The sequence below is a fragment of the Pituophis catenifer genome, unplaced genomic scaffold, assembly GCF_029215685.1.
Source record: "Pituophis catenifer annectens isolate HBS135680 unplaced genomic scaffold, rPitCat1.0.hap2 SCAF_15, whole genome shotgun sequence".
Lineage (NCBI taxonomy): Eukaryota > Metazoa > Chordata > Lepidosauria > Squamata > Colubridae > Pituophis > Pituophis catenifer.
In genome coordinates, this window is record NW_027256895.1 from 12,901,871 (window position 1) to 12,922,036 (window position 20,166).

Below are 20,166 nucleotides of genomic sequence, written 5' to 3' on the forward strand. Positions count from 1 at the left end.
GTGGGGCAACCGAACTTCCGGTCGACTCCAAAATTGAACGGGGGGCTTCTGGTTAGGACCTTTGTAGTTCTTGTTTAAGGTTGCCGACCTCTGGGCTAGCTGATGAGAGCTAAATAGCTTGAAATAGATCTATACTAGTCTCTTCCTTCCTTCCTTCTTTCTTTTTCTCTCTTTTTCTTTCTCTCTTTTCTTTCTTTCCTTCCTTTTCTTTCTTTCTCAGTAAATATAAATTTAACACAAAATAGTTTGTTGCGAAAGCGACTGCCTGCGAAGGCTCCTGGATTGGGGCTGAAAGGCGAAAGCGGAAGCAGTATGCTCCGCCCCGAATTTGGGTAAACCAGGTTGCCCCGATAAGAAAAAAACAAACTTAACGACCGTTGCTGCGTCCCAAGGTCACGTTGGTTTTATTTTTGCGACCTCCGGACGAGCAAAGTCAATGGGGAAAGCCAGGTTCACTTCACCACCGGGTCACTCACTTATCCACTGCAGTGATTCATTTAACAACCGTGGCAAGAAAAGTCGTAGCACGGGACGAAACTCACTGAACCAATATCTCGCTTAGCGACAGAAATTCAGGGCTCGGTTGTGGTCGTAAGTCGAGGACTACCCGTAGTGTTAATAAGGTGGTTGGAGTTTACCTAGGTATGGTGCACGGACGAAGCTGCTCCCTCAAATAAGGTGAACGGGAGCTTTACCGATCCAGATATTCGCACCCGAGTTGCAGGCTGAACGAACAGGACAGGCTCAACTCACAACTGCACAACCAAGTCCGTCTTTGCCACGGTCACACACACACACACCTCCCACCACCCGCCATGGAAACATCCTTCGCCATCTCTAGCAGAGGAAATTCTGCTCACTGAATCCATCCTGCTTTTTTTGTTTGTTTTATTTTCCTAACCCTCCCCAGAAAGTACATGGCAGATTTCAGCCGACATTCCTCTTCCAGCTTTTAATCGCTCCGTCAAAGAGAAACATTATTAAAGAGATTTTGTGTATAGAAAAGAAAAAAAAAAAAAAAGAGAGGGGGGGGGGAGTTAGGGGAAAGGCAGTGCCACCCCACAGTTTATTTCCTCGCACCCTTCTCCAAAGGGATGGGGTTTTTTTTTTTTTCCCCTTTCTCTTGCTGGTGGGTCTACAGCTGAGAAGATGTCCAGAACCTGCTTTCCCACCCTCACAGTTGCAAGGATGGGATTTTTCTTCTTTTTCTTCTTCTTCTTCTGGATTTGGGCATCATCCTTTTGGGCAGAAATGTGCAACGGCAACACAAAACTGCGTAGTTTCTTTCCCCACCACTGTTATTATGGGGCGGGGTGTTATTTCACAAAGACGACGTTGTTGTTGGAATTGCGAGAAGCCAGCCAAGCTAGGAACACATCCCTGGGGGGGCGGTGAGAGAAAGAGAAAGGGGGGGGGGGAGACACATGTCAGTTAACAGAAAACCAAACTGAAACAAGATTAATGTACAGGTGGCCCTTGATTTACAACGGTTCATTCAGGGATCGTTCAAAGTTACGACGGCACTAGAAAAAAAGGAACCGTTTTCTAGAGTTATGACTTTTCCGGCATTCACGTGATCAAAATGCACAAACTTGGCTGACTCGTATTTATGACCGTTGCTGCATCCTGAGGTCATGCGATTCCCCCTTTTTTTTATTTATTATTATTATTTTATTAATTAAATTTCTATACCGCCCTTCTCCAAATAGGACTCAGGGCGGTGCACAGCCTAAGTAAAAACAGAGCATACAAAATTTAAAAAACAGTATTAAAATAATTAAATATTTTGGCCGTAAATTAAAACAACCCAATTTAAAATCAATTTAAAATTTAGCTCAAGCCAACCCAGCTAGTTGAAATAAATAGGTTTTCAGGGCCCGACGAAAAATCCGGAGGTCTGTTATTATACGTAATTCTGGGGGAAGGTTGTTTTGTGACCTTCTGACAGGCAACGCCGACGGGGAAACCAAGATTCGCTTAACAACCGGGTTACCTAACTTATCAACCGCAGCGATTCACTTTTAGCCACGGTGGCAAGAAGGGTCGTAAAATGGGGGCAAGACTCACTTAACCAATGTCTCACTTCACAACAGAAATTTTAGGGGGGTGGGGGGGTTCATTACGGTCGTAAGTCGAGGACTACCTGTACTGGATTCTGACCCACCATCCCAGCATGGCTAAATCGAGGAAATTCCTTTCCGCGGTATCTCTGAGAAGAACCATACAGAAGCGCTAAGCTGGGGGTATTAAACACGAGGCCCGGGAGCCGGATTCGGCCCGCAATGTGGTCGAATCCGGCCCGTGGGGCAGTCCTGGAAAATGTAAGGGGCCGGCCCAAGTCGCTTCGGCCCGGTCTACCCAGTGTGAAGAGGAAACATCGGACCAGCGTGGCTTCAGCCCAGTCTATCCAGCGTGAAAAGGAAACATGCCAGCAGTTTAGGGAGTGGCGTCAAGCTAGCCACGCCCACCCAGTCAGCCACACCCACCCCGTCGGCCACGCCCGGCCGGCCTCCCAAGAGTCAACCACTGCCCTCAATGAAATTTGAGGTTGACACCCCTGCTCTAAGCAAACCCACCTGCAGTGTTTAACCACGCATTCGTTGCTACAGTATTCGTTGTCCCAGTCGCTGTTGACCACGGGAGGGTTGTCGCAGCCCACCCGGATGCAGCGAGGGCGGGGCGACATGGCCACGGGCGATTCGGAGACGAGCTCCACGTGCATTTGTGTTGGCGACTCCACCTGGAAGAGGAAGGAAAAGGAAGTTTCTGAGATTTAGCCAACGAGCCTGCTAGAGTGGGGGACGGGGGGGTGGGACGGAAAGCACAGGCTCTTCGGGCCTGCAAATCGGAGGAGGAAAGGGGGCCGAGATCTCCTCTTCCCCAGTCCAATCCGATTTAAGTTGCCTTTTTGATTGACAGAATAACAGAGTTGGAAGGGACCTTGGAGACCCTATATATTTCAGTCCAAACTCTTCTTAAAAACCTCCAGCGTTGGGAGTACCCACAACTTCTGGAAGAAAAATCATTCCATTGATTCAATTGTTATTATTTATTTATCTCTTAGGAGCGGTGCAATGGCCTAGAAGTGGAGCTCTCGCCTCACGATCAAGAAGCTGCGAGTTCGATCCTAGGTAGTGGATCGTAGAGAGAGTATTTCTCTCTCTGGGCACAATGAGTAATTATCTGCTGCAAACTCTGCATTGGTGACAGGAAGGGCATCCGGACTGTAAACACTCTGCTCCATTTAGTTGCCCCAATTCCATCCCGATGTAAAGGATTATGGGATCATTAAAAAACTAATCCCATTCCATTCCATTCCATTCCATTCCATTTCATTTTTTCTATTCTATTCTATTCCTATTTCTATTTCTATTCTATTCTCTCAACTTTGTTGTTCTGTTATTCTGCTATTTGCTCCAATGTGTTGTGGCTCTGACCCCCGACCCCGCCTTATCGGAGGAAGAAGGCTCCAAAAGGGAAGGAGAGGAGTTGGCCCGGCCTCCCTCTCCAGGACCCTCCTCTCTGGCAATGCCTCAGGTGTCTCCCGACGGAGAAGAGATTGGCCAGGAGCCAGGTATCCCCGCGCAGGCGCAGTCGGACAGTGACGGGGATGAGTCTTGGCTGGATCCACGCCAGCGTCGGAGAGATAAGCGCACGCAACAGAAGAGGAGGCGTGCCAGAGATTAGGCTGAGTCACTGGACCACACCCCACAGGGTATAAAAGGGAGCGTGGTGGCCAGTCAAGCCTTGTGACGAACAAAGCTGAAAGCTTCCACGCCATTCTGCATTGCCGGACTTTTGCTATAGGCTTTGCTGGATTATATTTGGACTTAATTTACTCTGTAATTATTGAACATTTTACTCTGATGTACCAAAAGCGGAGAGAAGTTATCTCTTCCCTTCGTGAGTAATAAACTCTTGGCAGGCAGCCACTAGGTTGCTGCCAAGTTCCGTTATCATAAGGAAAAGGATTTTGTCGGCTGGTTTAGTCTTTAACTCTTGAACGTCTGTTGGTGTGTGTGCGTGTGTGGGACGGGGACAGAACACAATGCTCTCTTTTTCTACTTCTCCCACATGGCTCCTTACCTCCGGCACGACATCGATGGGCTCCGGAGATGTTTGGAGCTCAGTGCTGGTCCTCTCGGGGCTGCTGTCTTCCGTCCTCAGAGCAATGGGCTGGATCTGAAGGGCCGGCGGGGGCAGGATTTTGATCTGCAGGGGGGGCGGGGGCTGCTGGAGGTTGAGGCGCACCTTCTGTTGCAGAGGAGGCTGCTGCATGGCTTGAAGAGGAGGGGGCTGCTGGAGAATGGTGACCGGCTGGGCGGGGGGCTGCTGAGGCATCTGCTGAAGAGGGGGAGGCTGCAGCCGCGGTAGGTGCATGGACGTGGCGGCTGCGGCAGCCGCGGCTAAAACCGAACGCGTGACGATCTGGGTGGTTCCTGTCCCGGCTTGCAGCTGCCCCAGCTGGATGCCCCGCGAGGTCACCATCGTGGCGGGGATCACCGTCACCACGCCTCCTTGCGACGTGACCGCCAGCGAGGACGGCAGCATCTGTTTGGGGATGATGATCTTGGTGATGCTGGTTTGGCCGGCCGACTGCGGGCCGGCGCTGGAGGTCACCACCACCGTGGGCTGAGCGGGGACGATAGCAGGAGGTGGTGGGGGAGGCGGACTCTCCAAGGCCGGAGGGTTGGGTGGTACCGGAGCCGGAGGTGAAGCCGATTCCACAACAGGGGCTGGTGGCTCCGCAGGAGAAGCGATCGGGTCCAGCTCCACCGTCTCGACTGTGGTCTAGGGAAAGGAAGACAAAATCGGGGATACAGTTCAAGAAGAGACCAAGTGTTCCCTGTCCCGGTGTTCTGACTCAGCTCCCCAGACACGACAAACCTGTTGTGACCTAGGCTCACTTAGTCATTACAGGACACAATTAGTCTCAAACAAAACTATTTTATTATAACAGCTGAGAATTACTTCATTCCCAGCTTAGTCCAAATTAATTCCATAACAAGTCCTTCAGAAAAAGTCCTTCAGGCTTATCACACACCTTTATGTTCTTTGGCACCCTGCCAAAGGCCTTACTTGGCAAAGCCCCACGAAGTTAAGAATCAAGAGACGCCGACTGGAAAACAGATTTAGCAACGTTGCTTTCCTACAAAGAGCCCAGGAGCCTTTGCTGCTCTTTTAAGCCTTATGGGAGGGACCAATCATCTCCTGGCCTTACTCCCGAGTCGTCCTTTTTGCTTTAGCTGCTCTTGCCTTCTGGCAGCTCTCCGCATGCGTACACTAGGAACAGGCTCCTCCTGTTCCTCTGCCTTTTTGCTGTCCAACTCTGAAGGCTCCAGAGTCCGCGCATCACTCCCAGATGGTCCTGACCCCATCTCTGCCTCCGAAGCAGAGCCTCATCCGGGCCTTCCTCAGACTCCAGGACTGGCCCATGGTCCTCCCCAGCCTCCTCACTGTCCGACTCTGCTGCTAGCTCCACGGGCTGCTGGCGGACCACAACCAAACCCTCTGAAGTTAACTCAAAGATTTCTTTATTAAGAGCACCGGCAGCCCCGGCAAAAAGTTTCTCTCTCACCGCAGGTTAACAAGTTCAGCCGGCCGGCAGATGAATAGTTGTCTGTCACATATATTCATCTCCGCCCCCTGCCTTTTATCCCCAGAGCTAAGGTGGGGCTTCGCTAGAAGCAATGGCTCTTCCATCCCAAGGATCGGCCCATAGATTTCCATTGCTCTCCTCTTGGGTGACCTTGGATCAATGTCTAGGAGACTGAGAGTTCTAGTTCCACTTTAGGCATGAAAGCCAGTTGGGTGACCTTGGATCAATCAAGAAGAGGCTGTTTTAGTCCCGCCTTAAGGCAACTTGGTGATTTTGGGCCAGTTCCTCTGTCTCAGTCCAACTCACTCACAGGGTTATTGTTGTTAAGAAAAAAAAAAAAAGGGAAAGAGGAGTATAATGTACGCTCGCTGCCTTGAGTTACTTAGAAAAATAACAAAGGCAAGATAAAAATCCAATCAATAAAAATAAAATTACCTACCCGCAGTGCAGGTAGTGATGGGAGCAGCATGGCGCTCCCATGTAACACCGCTCCTGCGCGAGCTGCACTGGCTCCCGGTGGTCTTCCGGGTGCGCTTCAAGGTGTTGGTCATCACCTTTAAAGCGCTCCATGGCATAGGGCCTAGCTATCTTCGAGACCGCCTGCTGCTACCGACGACCTCCCATCGACCCGTGCACTCCCACAGAGAGGGCCTCCTCAGGGTGCCATCAGCCAAACAATGTAGGCTGGTGACCCCCAGGGGGAGGGCCTTCTCTGTGGGGGCACCTACCCTCTGGAATCAGTTGCCCCCTGAGATAAGGAGAATCCATGACCTCAGTGCCTTCCGTCGTGCCCTTAAAACCCATCTTTTCCAGAAAGCCGGGCTGGCTTAAGAAGAAATTTTTTAAATTCTTTTAACTGGTTTGTGATTTCTTAATTTCTGGCCTTAATTTATATATATTTTTAACTGTTTTTAATATTTGTATTCTATGTTCTTATTTTGGCTGTACACCGCCCTGAGTCCTCAGGGAGAAGGGCGGTATATAATTTGGAAATTGAATTAAATTTAAATTAAAATAAGGTCTCTTTTTTTAAGCCAGATTGATTTTTTTTAAAAAAAATACAGAGGTTATGAAGGACAGGCATTTTCTGCATCTTCCTTGTATCGGTGGTCCATCATGAATTTTCTACAGACACACACCAGAAAAAAGATCGTTTAGTGATTGAAAGCCTCTCAGTATTATTTCCAATTATAAAAACTTCCAGCTTCTGCTTCTTAACTAAAAACACCATGTAAACCCTTTCCTGCTGAAATACTAGAACAAAGGTGTCAAACTCAAGGCCCGGGGGCCAGATCTGGCCCCCAGGGGGCTTAGATCTGGCCCATGGGCCCACCCTGGAAACAGCGAAGGACCGGCCCCGTGGTGCTTCTGCCAGTGAAAACAGAGCTCGGGAGGACTGCATGAAGCCGTCACAGCAGGAAACGGAGCTCGGGAGCCCACTTTCATTGAAAGAGCTCTCGGGCCACTACAGGCACCCTCGACATGAGTGATGTTGAGCTGGCCATGCCCCATGCCATACCCACACCGGCCCCCTGTTGTGGCCCGCCAGCAGCCAGTGGAGCTGGCGGCAGATTCGGACAGTGAGGAGGTTGGGGAGGAACATGGGCCAGTCCTGGAGTCTGGGAAAGGCTCTGATGAGGGCTCTGCATCAGAGGCAGAGAGGAGGCCAGGGCCGTATGCCAGATATCAGCTGCCTTTGGAGTCAGACATCAGTGAGGCAGACGAACAGCTGGAGCCTGTTCCCAGTGTGCGCACGCGCAGAGTTGCCAGACGAAGGGAACAGCTAAAGAACAAGGGTCGACTTGGGAGTAAGGCCACAGGTGGACAATGATTGGCCCCTCCCAGAGGGAAAGAAAGGGGAGTGGAGTTTGCAGGAGACAATTAGTTCGCTTAATTGGTTCGTGACTCTCAGAGGCTCCTTGCCAAGTTTTGAAGATATCAGCCTGGCAGCTTTCCAAGTCAGATAAGGGCTGTGACTGTAAATTCACCCTTGAAAGACTTTGCTGGATGTGAATGAGAGAAATTCACAGTAACTTAATAAAAAGGGATTTTTGTCAGGATAAGGAGTCTGCTTCATGGTTTGGGAACGTGTAGGTGAGAACAACACCTGAGGTCAAACACAACCCTGATGTGGCCCTCAATGAAATCGAGTTTGACACCCCTGTACTAGAGAGACACCGTTTATCAGCAAAGGCAGTTCAGGGCAAATGAAATCTCAGGCCCAGGGCCGTTTCCTTCTCTTCCATTCTTCCCTGGAAAGCAAGTAGAATAAGGGGAAAGTTTCAATGGAGCAATGATGGGGAAAGAAGAGGAGATCATGTCCCCTTACTTGGCACTCTTGGTTGTCCCGATAGGCAGCTAGCGCTTTTAAATATTCCTTCTTGGCAGCTTCCGTTTTCCGCTTGTACACCTACAAAAAGAGAAATGGGAATTATAAAGCAGGCTGGATCTTCAACATGTCCCCTTATTTGCTGATCTTCAACTCAGGTGTTCACGTACCAGCCCTTGTAGCAGTGTTTCTCCACCTTAGCATCTTTTAAGACGGGTGGACTTCAACTCCCAGAATTCCTGGAAATTGAAGTCCACCCATGTTTTAGATCAGTGGTCCCCAACCCCCGGTCCGCGGACCGGTGCTGGGCCGTGGAGTACCTGGCACCGGGCCGCGCAGCGGCCGGGGGACATGAACGCTGCAGCGCAAAGGCTCCTGGGCCGTGCGCAAAAGCTCCTGGGCCGTGCGCAAAAGCTCCTGGGCCGTGCGCAAAGGCTCCAGGGAAGAGAGCCCCGCGCAGGTACGCACGTGTGGCCCAAAGCCCCCACCCCTGCGCGCGCTCAGCGGGCCACGGTAAAATTATCAAAGGCTGATTGGTCCGCGGCGATAAAAAGGTTGGGGACCACTGTTTTAGATTAGCTAGAAAGTAGGAAATCTGACGATTCTAGCTAATATAAATCGCGTGTCACAGCTGATCGTCACCCAGCTGATCGTCGGAAATACTATTTCGCCCCATAGAATGTTTTACTACCGGTTCATCCGAACTGGTCTGAACCGGTAGCATTTCACCCATGCAGCTGCCTTCCTCAAGTTGATTCCTGCCAATTATCCACTTAATTGATGTTTTTGGCTCAATTTTTGTGCAAAATGTTAAGAGGTGGAAATGAGCGAATGCAAAATGAGCGGGTTTTTTTTTTTTTAGGGCTCCAGACAGACTCTTTGGGGTGCTGTCCTTGGTGCTGAAAGCTTGGCGATGGGTATGCGTCCCACCCCTATAACCGCTCGGCGCAACAAACCCTTTGGGACGTACTTGCTTCTGTTCCTCTCCCAAGCTGTCCCACATCGAGGCGACAATCTTAGAGACCTCGCCGAAGGTGGCTTTGGGGTTCTGCCCTTTAATGGCCGCCTGGGTGTCCCGAAAGAAGAGGGCGTAGGCAGAGACGGGCTTCTGGGGCTCGTTGGGGTCCTTCTTTTTCTTCTGCTTCTTGGGCGCTTTCTGCTTCTTCCCGATGTCCAGCACGACTGCGGGTGCTGCAACTGGCGGGGGTGCCACCGAAGCAGGTGGGGCTGGTTTGGCGACAGAAACTTGCTACGGGACAGAGATGAACACAATAAGAAATAAATTCCTAGGTTGCACTAATGGAGGGATAGAATGAAGATCACGTGAAGTGTTAATACCCCGTTTCCCTGAAAATAAGACCCAACCGGAAAATAAGTCCTAGCATGATTTTTTTTTCATGATGCTCGTATTATAAGCCTTACCCCCAAAATAAGCCCCAGTTAAGATTATCAGCCAGATGGGTCCATTTACTACCGTATTTCCCCCAAAATAAGACCTAACCAGAAAATAAACCCTAATGCTTCTTTTAGAGCAAAAATTAATATAAGACCCGGTCTCATTTTGGGGAAAACACGGTACCACTTTATAATGCCTTGGTAAGGCCACTCTTGGAATACTGCATCCAGTTTTCGTCACCATATTATAAAAAAGATGTTGAGAGTCTGAAAAGAGCGCAGAGAAGAGCAACAAAGAGGATTAGGAGACTGGAGGCTAAAACATATCAAGAAAGGTTGCTGGAATTGGATATGGCTCGTTTAATGAAAAGAAGGACTAGGGGTGAATGGTAGCAGTGTTCCAAAATCTAAGGAGCTGCCACAAAATAAAGAGGGAGTCAACCTAGTCTCCAAAGCACCCAAAGGCAGGACAAGACGCAATGGATGGAAACTAATCAAGGAGAGAAGCAACCTGGAATTAAGGAGAAATTTCCTGACAGTTAGAATAATTAACCAGTGGAACAATTTGCCTCCAGAAGTTGTAAATGCTCCAACACTGGAGGTTTTTAAGAAGAGACTGGGCAATCTGCTTGAAATGATATAGGGCTGTGATGGCGAACCTATGGCACGCGTGCCACAGTTGGCACGCGGAGCCATATTAGTGGGCATGCCAGCCCAGCTCTGGGGCGCATGCGTGCGCCGCCCAGCTGATTTTCGGGCCTTCTGGGCCCACCAGAAGTAGGGAAACAGGCTGTTTCCTGCCTCTGGAGGGCCTGGGGGCGGGGTGGGGAAGGCCCTTTTTTCTTTCTTACCTGGCTCCAGATCCTCTGTGTGTATCTGGGAAGGGCGAAAACAGCCTTTCCCTCTCCCTTGGAGGCCCTATGGAGGCTGAAAGGGTCCATTTCCCTTCCGGTGGGACAGGAAGTGACGTTTTTTCCTGTCCCAAGCCTCCAGAGACTCCTAGAGAGGCTCCTACAGACTCCTAGAGAGGCTCCTAGAGACGTTCTGGAGGCTGGGGACAGCAAAAAACATCACTTCCTGTCCCACGGAGAGTTGGGAAATGGGCCCTTTCAGCCTCCGTAGGGCCTCCAAGGGAGTGGGAAAGGCTGTTTTCGCCCTTCCCAGATACACACAGAGGATCTGGAGCCAGGTAAGAAAGAAAAACGGGCCTTCCCCACCCCTCCCAGAGGCAGGAAACAACCTGTTTCCGTACTTCTGGTGGGCCCAGAAGGTCCGAAAATCAGCTGGCCGGTGCACGCATGCGCCCCAGAGCTGAGCTGGCATGCCCACTAATATGGCTCTGCATGCCATAGGTTCGCCATTACGGGCATAGGGTTTCCTGCCTGAGCAGGGGGTTGGACTAGAAGACCTCCAGAAGTCCCTTCCAACTCTGTTATTCTGTATTCAGAAAGAGCTGCACAGAGCAGAGATGGAGCCTATAACTGTGGGCAGGTGGAACAGTTTTTATTTTGGATCTCGTTTGCCCCAGCCTCTTTTCCAGTGTTTCTATCCTTTGGCAACTTTGGGCTTCGACTCCCAGAATTCCCCACCCAGCAAATGCTGGAAGTCCACATATCTTAAAGTTGCCAAGGTTTTGAGAAACTGTGTTCTATTCGAACTCTTTCTGAGGTCCCGCTTACTTATGTGAACTGAAGAAGCTTTTTGGATGAGAAGTGAAATGTTTTCAAATAATTCTTAAAAGTAAAACAAAGTCCAGTTGCCTTTTAGAAAAAGGCACCTTTGGGACAACCATGACCGGGATGATTGAAAATATTTATAGACAGCAGCTGGGCTGTTTCAAAAGCTACACAGGGTTGGGCATCACCTTTGCTAGAAAAGGGTAGAGTTTGCAATGATGATGTTATGTCTTTGGGTAATGAAACGTTGGCAAGGAAACAGCCAAGCTCAAAGAGCATTGAGGACACCCCTCCAATTCTCCACCTCTCAACAGCCAATCGGCCGAAACTCACCCGCCTGATTTCTTCTGGCTCCTCCTCCTGCAGAGAATTGGAGGGTGAGGGGGTGGGTGTAAGCCGCTCCTCGGGGGACTGAGCCGCAGGAGGCAGGATGGAAGTTCCTCCCAGGCTGAGCCCCAGCTGAGAGCTCAGCTCCGATTGGTCGATGGTGGTCAGCTGCCCGTGCCCCATGAGGCCAGTGCTGATGTCTGTCATAGGCACGTCAATGGTGACAGGCGGATTGGCGCTGTACTGGGTTCCCATGGGGTGATCCAAATCCTAGAAAAAAGGTGAAGTCAATTTAGAATACAGATGTAGGGGCAGGGCAGCTTCTGCCATGAAGCCAGGTGCATGTTAGCTTCCTGGCCAGCTGTTTACACCTCTGCTCTGCAGACTCAACTTGATTGGGGGTTCAGAAAGTCCAGTTCCAGAACTGACTTCCAGAAAGTCTAGTTGCCTCTTGGGACAACTATGACCTGGATGACTGAGAATTTCCATAGACATTGATTGGAGTTATCCCTCTCACCCCAAACAAACCAGCAGGAGTCCCTGTAAACGATTCATTTACAGACAGTCCTCAATTTACGACCACAACTGAACCCTGTTGCTTAGCGAGATGTTTGTTAAGTGAGTTTTGCCCCGTTTTATGTCTCTTCTGGCTCCGTTTGTTAAGCGAATCGCCGCAGTTATTAAGTTAGTAACATACACATTAAGTGAATCTGGCTTGCCCCTTGACTTTGCTTGTCGGAAGGTCTCAAAAAGGGACCACATGACCCCAGGACACTGCCACCGTCGTAAATACGAACCAGTCGTCAAGCGTCCGAAAGTAAATCACGCGACCATGGGGATGCTACAACGGTCGTGTGAAAAACGGTCATCGGTCACTTTTTGCAATGCCGTTGTCACTTAGAATGGTCGCTAACGGAACTTGTTGTAAGTCGAGGACCACCCATATTTGATTTGTACCTTGACTTTCTAAGCTGGCACTAACAAAAACCAGATTAAAAGTAAACTTTAAAAATGAACAGCACGCGCTCTGAAATCCTGGAATGATTCAAAACCTGGTGAAAGAAATTAAGCTGTGCCGTTTCCTGTGCAACAACGAAGTAACTTCTCCTCACTGGCATGGCAGACAGATGAGCCACTGATGATCAGGAGACGGGGGGAATCTTAGGTCTCCCCATTTCATCTTGACAGGTTTGAAAGACAGGCAGGGAATGAGCCAGTTCCCCTCCTCTAAGGAGGTCCATCTAGCACAGGGGTCTCCAACCCCCGGGCCTCGACCCACTACCAGAAAGGAAGTGCCCTTCGCCCACGAACTTGCAAAGCTGTTTCTGAGCCACATCTACCATCTGCACGGAGTGCCGAGAAGGATCAGATCAGATCAGGGGGTCCAGTTTACAGCAAAGTTCTGGAGGGAATTCATTCTATCAATTGGTTCCTCCCAGGGCCTTAGCTCGGATTTTCATCCGAGCACGAATGGTGCAGCAGAACGAACTAACGCAATGGTGGAGCAATATTTGAGGTGCTACGTCAAATATGAGTCACGGTGGCGCAGTGGTTAGAGTGCAGTACTGCAGGCTACTTCTGCTGACTGCCGGCTGCCTGCAATTTGGCAGTTCAAATTTCAACCAGGCACAAGGTCGATTCAGCCTTCCATCCTTCCGAGATGGGTAAAATGAGGACCCAGATTGTTGGGGGCAAAAGGCTGACTCAGAGAGGACTGTAAAGCACTGTAAAGCAGGATATAAGTCTACGTGCTACGTCAAATAGTCATCAGCACCAGGCTGCAGCTTGTTTGAACTATGGCTTCGGGAGAAATTGGCGAATGTGTGCGTGGAGCTTCCCTTGTGCGAGCAGACAGCGCTTGCACATGAAGCTCCATTCCCACGAATGGAGCTTTGCACGAGGGCAAAGGCCTCCACTCGTATGGAGGATGCGTGCACCACTCACACAAATGGAGCCATTTGTGCACATGTGCACCTGCCACTCACATGCCCGCCACTGCACCCTGGCAGGCCGCCAAGCTGTAATGGCTGGGGACTGCTGATCTAGCAGGACCAAGCAGAAGGGCCTTTTCTGTGGTGGCTCCCTCCCTGTGGAACATCACCCCTGCAGAGATAAGATTGAAGCCCACTGGATACTGTTTTCCAAGGCTCAGAAGACTCGATTCTGTCAATGGGCCTGGGGACCCCAGAGTGGGATGAAGGATATCAAATGGCTTGTTTGACTGTTGTTGCCAAGGGGGATGAGTTTTATTGTGTTTTTATTGTTTTTGTATTCGATTTTTATCTTTGTAACCCCGCCCAGTCTGCTGAGAGTGAATTGAGCGGCCATATAACTTTTCATAAAGATAGGATTCGTGTCTGCCAGCCTCTTTCTCCAGCTATTTACTGGGATCCACTGAGGACCAACTCCTGCCTGTGTCAAAGGCCAAAGCATAGATCCCCAAAAGTGTGCCTTCACAATTACATTTTTCTGAATGTCCTCTCTGCCAAACTGAAGGGCTGATTTTTGTTTTCATTGAGAAAGGACTTAAAAATTGCCCTTTAACTCTTAATTTAACCCTTTTAAGCAATAGTACTTAGACTTACATACAGCTTCACAGTGCTTTACAGCCCTCTCTAAGCGGTTTAGAGTCAGCCTATTGCCCCCAACGATCTGGGTCCTCATTTTACCGACCACAGCAGGATGGAAGGCTGAGTCAACCTTGAGCCGGTCAGGACTGAACTGGTGGCGGTTGGCAGAGTCAGCCTGCAATGCTGCATTTTAACCTCTGCGCCAGCACGGCTCCTTTTAACTCTAAATGCTCCTATTTAACTCTCAATTTTAATCACGCGTTTTATGTTTCATTAAACTTATGCTGCTGCTGAAAGACAGTGTCAATCAGCATTCAGTATAGCTTTCCTAAATGAATAAACTGCGGTCAAATCAGCAACAGAAAACCACGTTGCCCTTCCGCTTGTTCCACCTCTCCAAACCACGTTCTTACAATGTTTGGCTTACCATGGCTAGCCCACCACTCAGCAGCCCGCCCCCTTGCTCCATAAGACCATGGGTAATGCCCACAGGTATGTCAAGGGCCTGAACCCCATACTGGGCCGAGAATGTGGCATCGGGAGCAGTCACAGGGTCACCCAGGTCCTCAAAGTGCCCAACCACGTCAGAAACAGCCAAGGAGGGGTCGGCGTCCAGGGCGATGGGTGGAATCTCGAACTCTTCGTCCCCCAGACTTGGCGTGTGGAAAGTCTGCACAAGCAAAAAAAAAAAAAAGAGAGAGAGAAGAAAGTAAGTTTAATTCAAGCCAGGTTAGGTTGCACACTTAGTTCAGACACGCCTACTGCGGTGAGTAAGTATCCCCCAAAAACTTGAGAAAAAAAGGAGTCGATTCTTTCTAAATGAACATTTAAAAGAAAAATTATTAAAAGTCAAGCTGTGTTCACATTTTTTAATAAGTATTATTATACATATTTTTATTTATTTATTTATTTATTTATTTATTTATTCATTCATTCATTCAATTTATATCCCGCCCTTCTCCAAGTGGACTCAGGACGGCGCACAGTCAGAACTAAAACACATATCAATACAAAATTTAAAATTATTAAAAGAATTAAATAACTGTGGCCCAAAAATTTAAAACATTGAAAACTAAAACCCATTTGACAATTTAAAAAGCTAAAAAGACTAAAAAAAAAGGGGGGGGGGGTTTCACGCCAGACCTGCTTGATGAAAAAGAAAAGTTTTTAGGGCACGGCGAAAAACCCGGAGATCCGATATCCTTCGTATCTCCGGGGGCAAATCGTTCCAGAGGGCAGGAGCTGCCACAGAGAAGGCCATCCCCCTGGGGGTCGCCAGCCGACATTGCCTGGCTGACGGCACCCTGAGGAGTCCCTCTCTGTGGGAGCGTACATATCAGGAGAAAAACGGAATTATGAGCAAAGTTGCACTTACTAGAAATTGAATGGACAACACACTGGAAAAGCATCTTATTTTAGGCTCCAGAGGTTTATTAGAATTTGGAGCAAAGCAAACATAAGGAGGTTACACCACAATCACACTGTAATGAGGACCAATCGGACAACCAATCAAAAGGGACGGCTTGAAGCCCATTGGCCGCGACCCACTGTCCAATGTTACATTATATGCCCTAATCTTACAAGCACCTGACTTTTGGGATTCTGCCTCGTTGCCATACCGTGTTTCCCCGAAAATACAACCTACCCCGAAAACAAGCCATAGCCTGATTTTCACACCTGCGCTTAATAAGCCCTACCCCAAAAATAAGACCTAGTTAAGTCCCAGCCACCACCTGGTTGTACGAGGCGTAAAAAATCAAGGTAGGGTGGGGATTGGAGCTGCCCCATGTGTCCTGCAGCTGGGTTTTTTAAAAAAAATTATTTATTTATTTTTATTTGATTTATATGCCGCCCTTCTCCGGAGACTCAGGGCGGCTTACAATGTGTTAAGCAATAGCCTTCATACTTTTGTATATTTTATACAAAGTCAGCTTATTGCCCCCACAAACTGGGTTCTCATTTTACCTACCTTAGAAAAGATGGAAGGCTGAGTCAACCTTGAGCCTGGTGAGACTCGAACTTACAGTAATTGCAGACAGCTGGTGCTAATCACAATGCTTTTTTAGTCTGCTGAGCCACCAGGCTGGTTACCTTAGGACTGCTGCAACCAGGCCTCCTATGCCCGGACAGTTGTTGCGCCATTGCCCGACTTCTTGTGCAGCTGCTTGCAGCCGCTCGCAGCCAAACGCCATGTGGTGCATCAAATCAGTGCCACTGCTCGCACAACGCTGCATGGCATGTTATGCCGGTGCCCCCACTCGTGCGTGCAATGGCACAACGCATCACGCAGCCTCCTGCCATGAGGAGCGGCACTGGCGCAACAAGCCAAGCAGTGTCCTTCCACAAGCGGCGGCACCAGCGCAAGCGGCTACAGAAGTTGGGCAGTGGCACGCCAGGTGTCAGGGCATAGGATGCATGGCTGCGGTGGTCTGAAAGTAAGTGGGTATGACATCCTCCGAAAATAAGGCCTGGTGCTTATTTTGGGGCCGAACAAAGAAAATAAGACCAGGTCTTATTTTTGGGGAAACATGGTAGCAACTGGGGCAGTTTTCCCTTCCTTCTACCTCAATATTTCAACATTCTTATTCTAGCACAGAGGTCAGCAACCTGTGGCTCCAGAGCTGTATGTGGCTCTTTCATCCCTCTGCTGCGGCTCCGTCACTCAAAATATGCGTCACAACCGCCAATGTGCGACACCCGCCAGCATGCGATTTATTGAGCTCTTCAATTTCTGGTAGGTCAACCATAGATAAATTCAAGAAAAGTTTCAGAAGAAAACAGAATGTTTAATTCAACTACATATGCTAGTTTTATGGCCGCTCAAGAAATAGGCAAGGAAGGGTTTTGTGGCTCCTGGTGTTTTCTTTTCTGTGGGAAACGGGTCCAAATGGCTCTTTTGAGTGTTTAAGGTTGCAGACCCCTGTTCTAGCACATACTGCCAGCATTAAGTATTCTGTCCCCGTCTCACACACGCACACAAACAGACAGCCGGGGGTTAAATAAACTGGCAGACAACCATATCCTCAATAAGAGGATTGGCAGCTGCTTGCCAAGACTTTACTCATAAACAAGATACACACAGTTCAAGAATTGTCAAGTGCAGTCCGTAATTAAATCCAAGGCAGATAATGTTGTTTCCAAAGATGCAATGTGAATCGATAGTAGTTAGTTTTGTCCGTCACAGAGTCTGAATGGCCACCTCACCCCCTTTTATACCCTGTGGGGTGTGGTCCAGTGACTCAGCTTAATCTCTGGCACGCCTCTTCTTCTGTTGCGCGCGCTTATCTCTGCGACACTGCCGAGGATCCAGCCAAGACTCATCTCCCTCATTACTGTCCACCTGTGGCTGTGTGGACGTGCTTGGCCCCGGGCCTATCTCTTGACCTTCGGCGGACACCGAAGGCATTGCCAGAGAGGAGGGTCCTGGAGAGGGAGGCCTTGCCAACTCCTCTCCTTCACTCTTGGAGTCCTCTCCTGCCAATGACACAGGCTCAGGTAACGGAGCCACAACATTAAGTTCCTCATTTCCAACAGCCCCAACTCCCTATATCCTTCAAAACAAGGAACTGAAGATATGGGGAAAGAGGATCCACATATTTAGACATACATGCAGGTTACAATGTCAACAGACATATTAATATTAAACCTATTTCAGGCCTTACAAATACACATATAAGCCTTTATCAAAGACCACCAGGTCTTACTTTATTTTTCTCAGATAGTCCTCAACATACGACCACAATTGGGATTGGAATTTCGGTCATGAAGCAATGCATTTTTTTTTTATAAGGGAATCACGCCCAATTTTATGACCTATTTTGCTGCAGCCGTTAAGCAAATCACGCAATCGTTAAACGAATTTGACTTCTCCGCCACTCCCCCATTGTCAAAAGCACCCTGGGAAGGTTGCAAATGGCGATCGTGTGACACTGCAACATCCGTAAATATGTGTCCATTGCCGAGCGGCCCAATTTTGATCACGTCATTAGGAGGACGCTGTGACAGCCGCAAGCCATTTTTTCAGTGCCGTAACTTTGAACATTCGTTAAAACGAATGGTTGTAAATTGAGGATTATTTACATTTTTATTGTGTTAGCTCAGGAAGCTGGACCTGCCCGGGGTGCAATACCCAATGAAAACACACAATGAAGTGGGGATTACAAAAGACTTTACGTAGGAGGGCATAGGGGGACCACTCCCACTAGGCCTGTGTAAAGGTCACACCTTCAACCAGTCCCAAAGGTGCTTTTTCAGGAGGCAAATGGCCTTTTTTGTTTTTTCTTTGAAGACATTTTGCTTCTCATCCAAGAAGCTTCTTCAGCTCTGGCTGGATGGTGGGGAATGGAAGGGTTTATATTCCTTGCAGACAGCTGGTAATTTGCATTCTTTTAGAGGGCTGTTGAAGCACTTGGAGGTTTATCTGTGTCCTCAGGGTCACCTGAGTAGTGCGAATGGTTCCTGTAGTGTGCAATTTTTTCCCCTCTGGAAATCCAATCCTACTCCCACATCATTCCAAGGGTGTTCATCCCAAATTGTATAGCTAAAAGTCTGTTATATAAATCCTTCTATTCTTCACTATCCCGTCAGAGCTGAAGAAGCTTCTCAGATGAGAAGCGAAACGTCTTCCAAGAAAAAACAAGAAAGTCCAGTTGCCTCATGAGAAGGGACAACCATGACCTGCATGACGGAGAATCTCTACAGACCTTAAACCAGTGTTTGTCAACCTTTGGACCTGTGGACTTCAACTCCCAGAATTCCCCAGCCAGCTATGCTGCTACGCTGGCTGGGGAATTCTGGGAGCTGAAGTCCACAGGTCCGAAAGTTCCTCAGGTTGACAAATGTTGCCTTCAGCCAGGGGCCTGCAAACTTAAACACTCAAAGAGCCATTTGGATCCGTTTCCCACAGAAAAGAAAACACCGGGAACCACAAAACCCTTCCCGCGCCTGACTATTTCTTGAGCAGCCACAAAACTAGCATATGTAGTTGAATTAAATGTTCTGTTTTCTTCTGAAACTTTTCTTGGATTTATCCATGGTTGGCCTACTGGGGGTTGAAAAGCTCAATAAATCGCAGGCCAGTGGGTGTCACACATTGGCGGCTGCGACGCATATTTTGAGTGACAGGGAGCCGCAGCAGAGGGGTGAAAGAGCCACATGCGGCTCCAGAGCCGTAGATTGCTGACCCCTGCCTTAGGCAATACATTTTTGTAAGTTTACTTGCTCAAGAGCCCCATAAGCTCCGTTTTCTCTGGCAGAGGGTTGCAGGAGGCCATTGCAGTAGATAACAGAGCTCGGGAACCTGTTTTCGCTGGCACAGAATTTGGGTCACCACAAGCATCCCCAACACAAGTGACGTCGAGCTGGCCATGCCCACCCCAGCAACGCTCATCCTGGCCCCCGAGGTCGAACACAACCCTGATGCCGCCCTCAATGAAATCGAGTTTGAATCTGCAGAAGGCCAAACAAGAGATGTCCAAATATATCGGAGTATTACAACATTTGGGGAAAATTTTATCAATGGATAGAAAGTGAGCATAGATAATAAACTGGATAAAGATAAGAACTTTGAGATGAATATGTTGTAGTGTATTAAAATTAAATGAAAGAAGGAAAGATAAATATATATTTTAAGAAATAATGGTAAACTTTGAAGATGATAGCACAAATGTTATACCCAGATGACACATGGATTGATTAAAAAATGTACAGGAATACTAGAGGAATAATAGTAAAGTAAAAAATGAAACTGGAAATGAAGACGTATGTAAATAGAAATCGGGTCTGCTCGAATACCATCTCAGATTGAATTTAAAAAGGAAACAACAAAGGAATGGAAAAGAGGGGAGGAGTAGAGAGGGGAAAGTATGGGAGTTGGGAGGTGAGAAGAAGAGAAAAGAAGAATGGGAAAAGGAGAGGAAAGAAGAGCAGGAGAGAGGGTAAGAAGGGGAGGAAGAAGAGAAGAGAGGGGAAAGAGGAAAGGAAGTAGGAAAGGAAAGGAGAGGAGGAATGAGGAAAGAAGAAAGAAAGGAGGAGAAAAAAGGGAAGGGAAAAAGGAAAGGTTGTAGTAAAAGAAAAGAAGGAAATGGTAAAAGAGCAGACCCGAACAAATAATTAATTAATTACCTAATGGAAGTTAAAGAAGATGATGAACGAACAAACAATGTATAAGGAGGGATAAAAGACTTGTACATTTAAACATGTTGATGAAAAATAAAAATAAAAAACTTTTTAAAAAAAGAGACGTCCAAATATGAAAAGCTGAATGTGGTC

The 20,166-nt window shown here is 48.4% G+C and overlaps 1 protein-coding gene across 1 annotated transcript in view; it reads right to left on the bottom strand.

Moving 5' to 3' along the window:
- Positions 1-240: 240 nt before the first annotated feature.
- Positions 241-20,166, bottom strand: part of TOX4 (TOX high mobility group box family member 4) — a 45,765-nt gene continuing 25,839 nt past the window's right edge. Inside the window, exons 3-9 of the mRNA XM_070954369.1 lie at positions 14,324-14,566; positions 11,333-11,596; positions 8,899-9,177; positions 7,929-8,009; positions 4,087-4,791; positions 2,577-2,740; positions 241-1,380 (exon numbers count right to left, since the gene is read on the bottom strand). Coding sequence (XP_070810470.1) covers positions 1,317-1,380; positions 2,577-2,740; positions 4,087-4,791; positions 7,929-8,009; positions 8,899-9,177; positions 11,333-11,596; positions 14,324-14,566 — 1,800 coding nt within the window. The 3' untranslated portion in view covers positions 241-1,316. The remainder of the gene's footprint in view (positions 1,381-2,576; positions 2,741-4,086; positions 4,792-7,928; positions 8,010-8,898; positions 9,178-11,332; positions 11,597-14,323; positions 14,567-20,166) is intronic.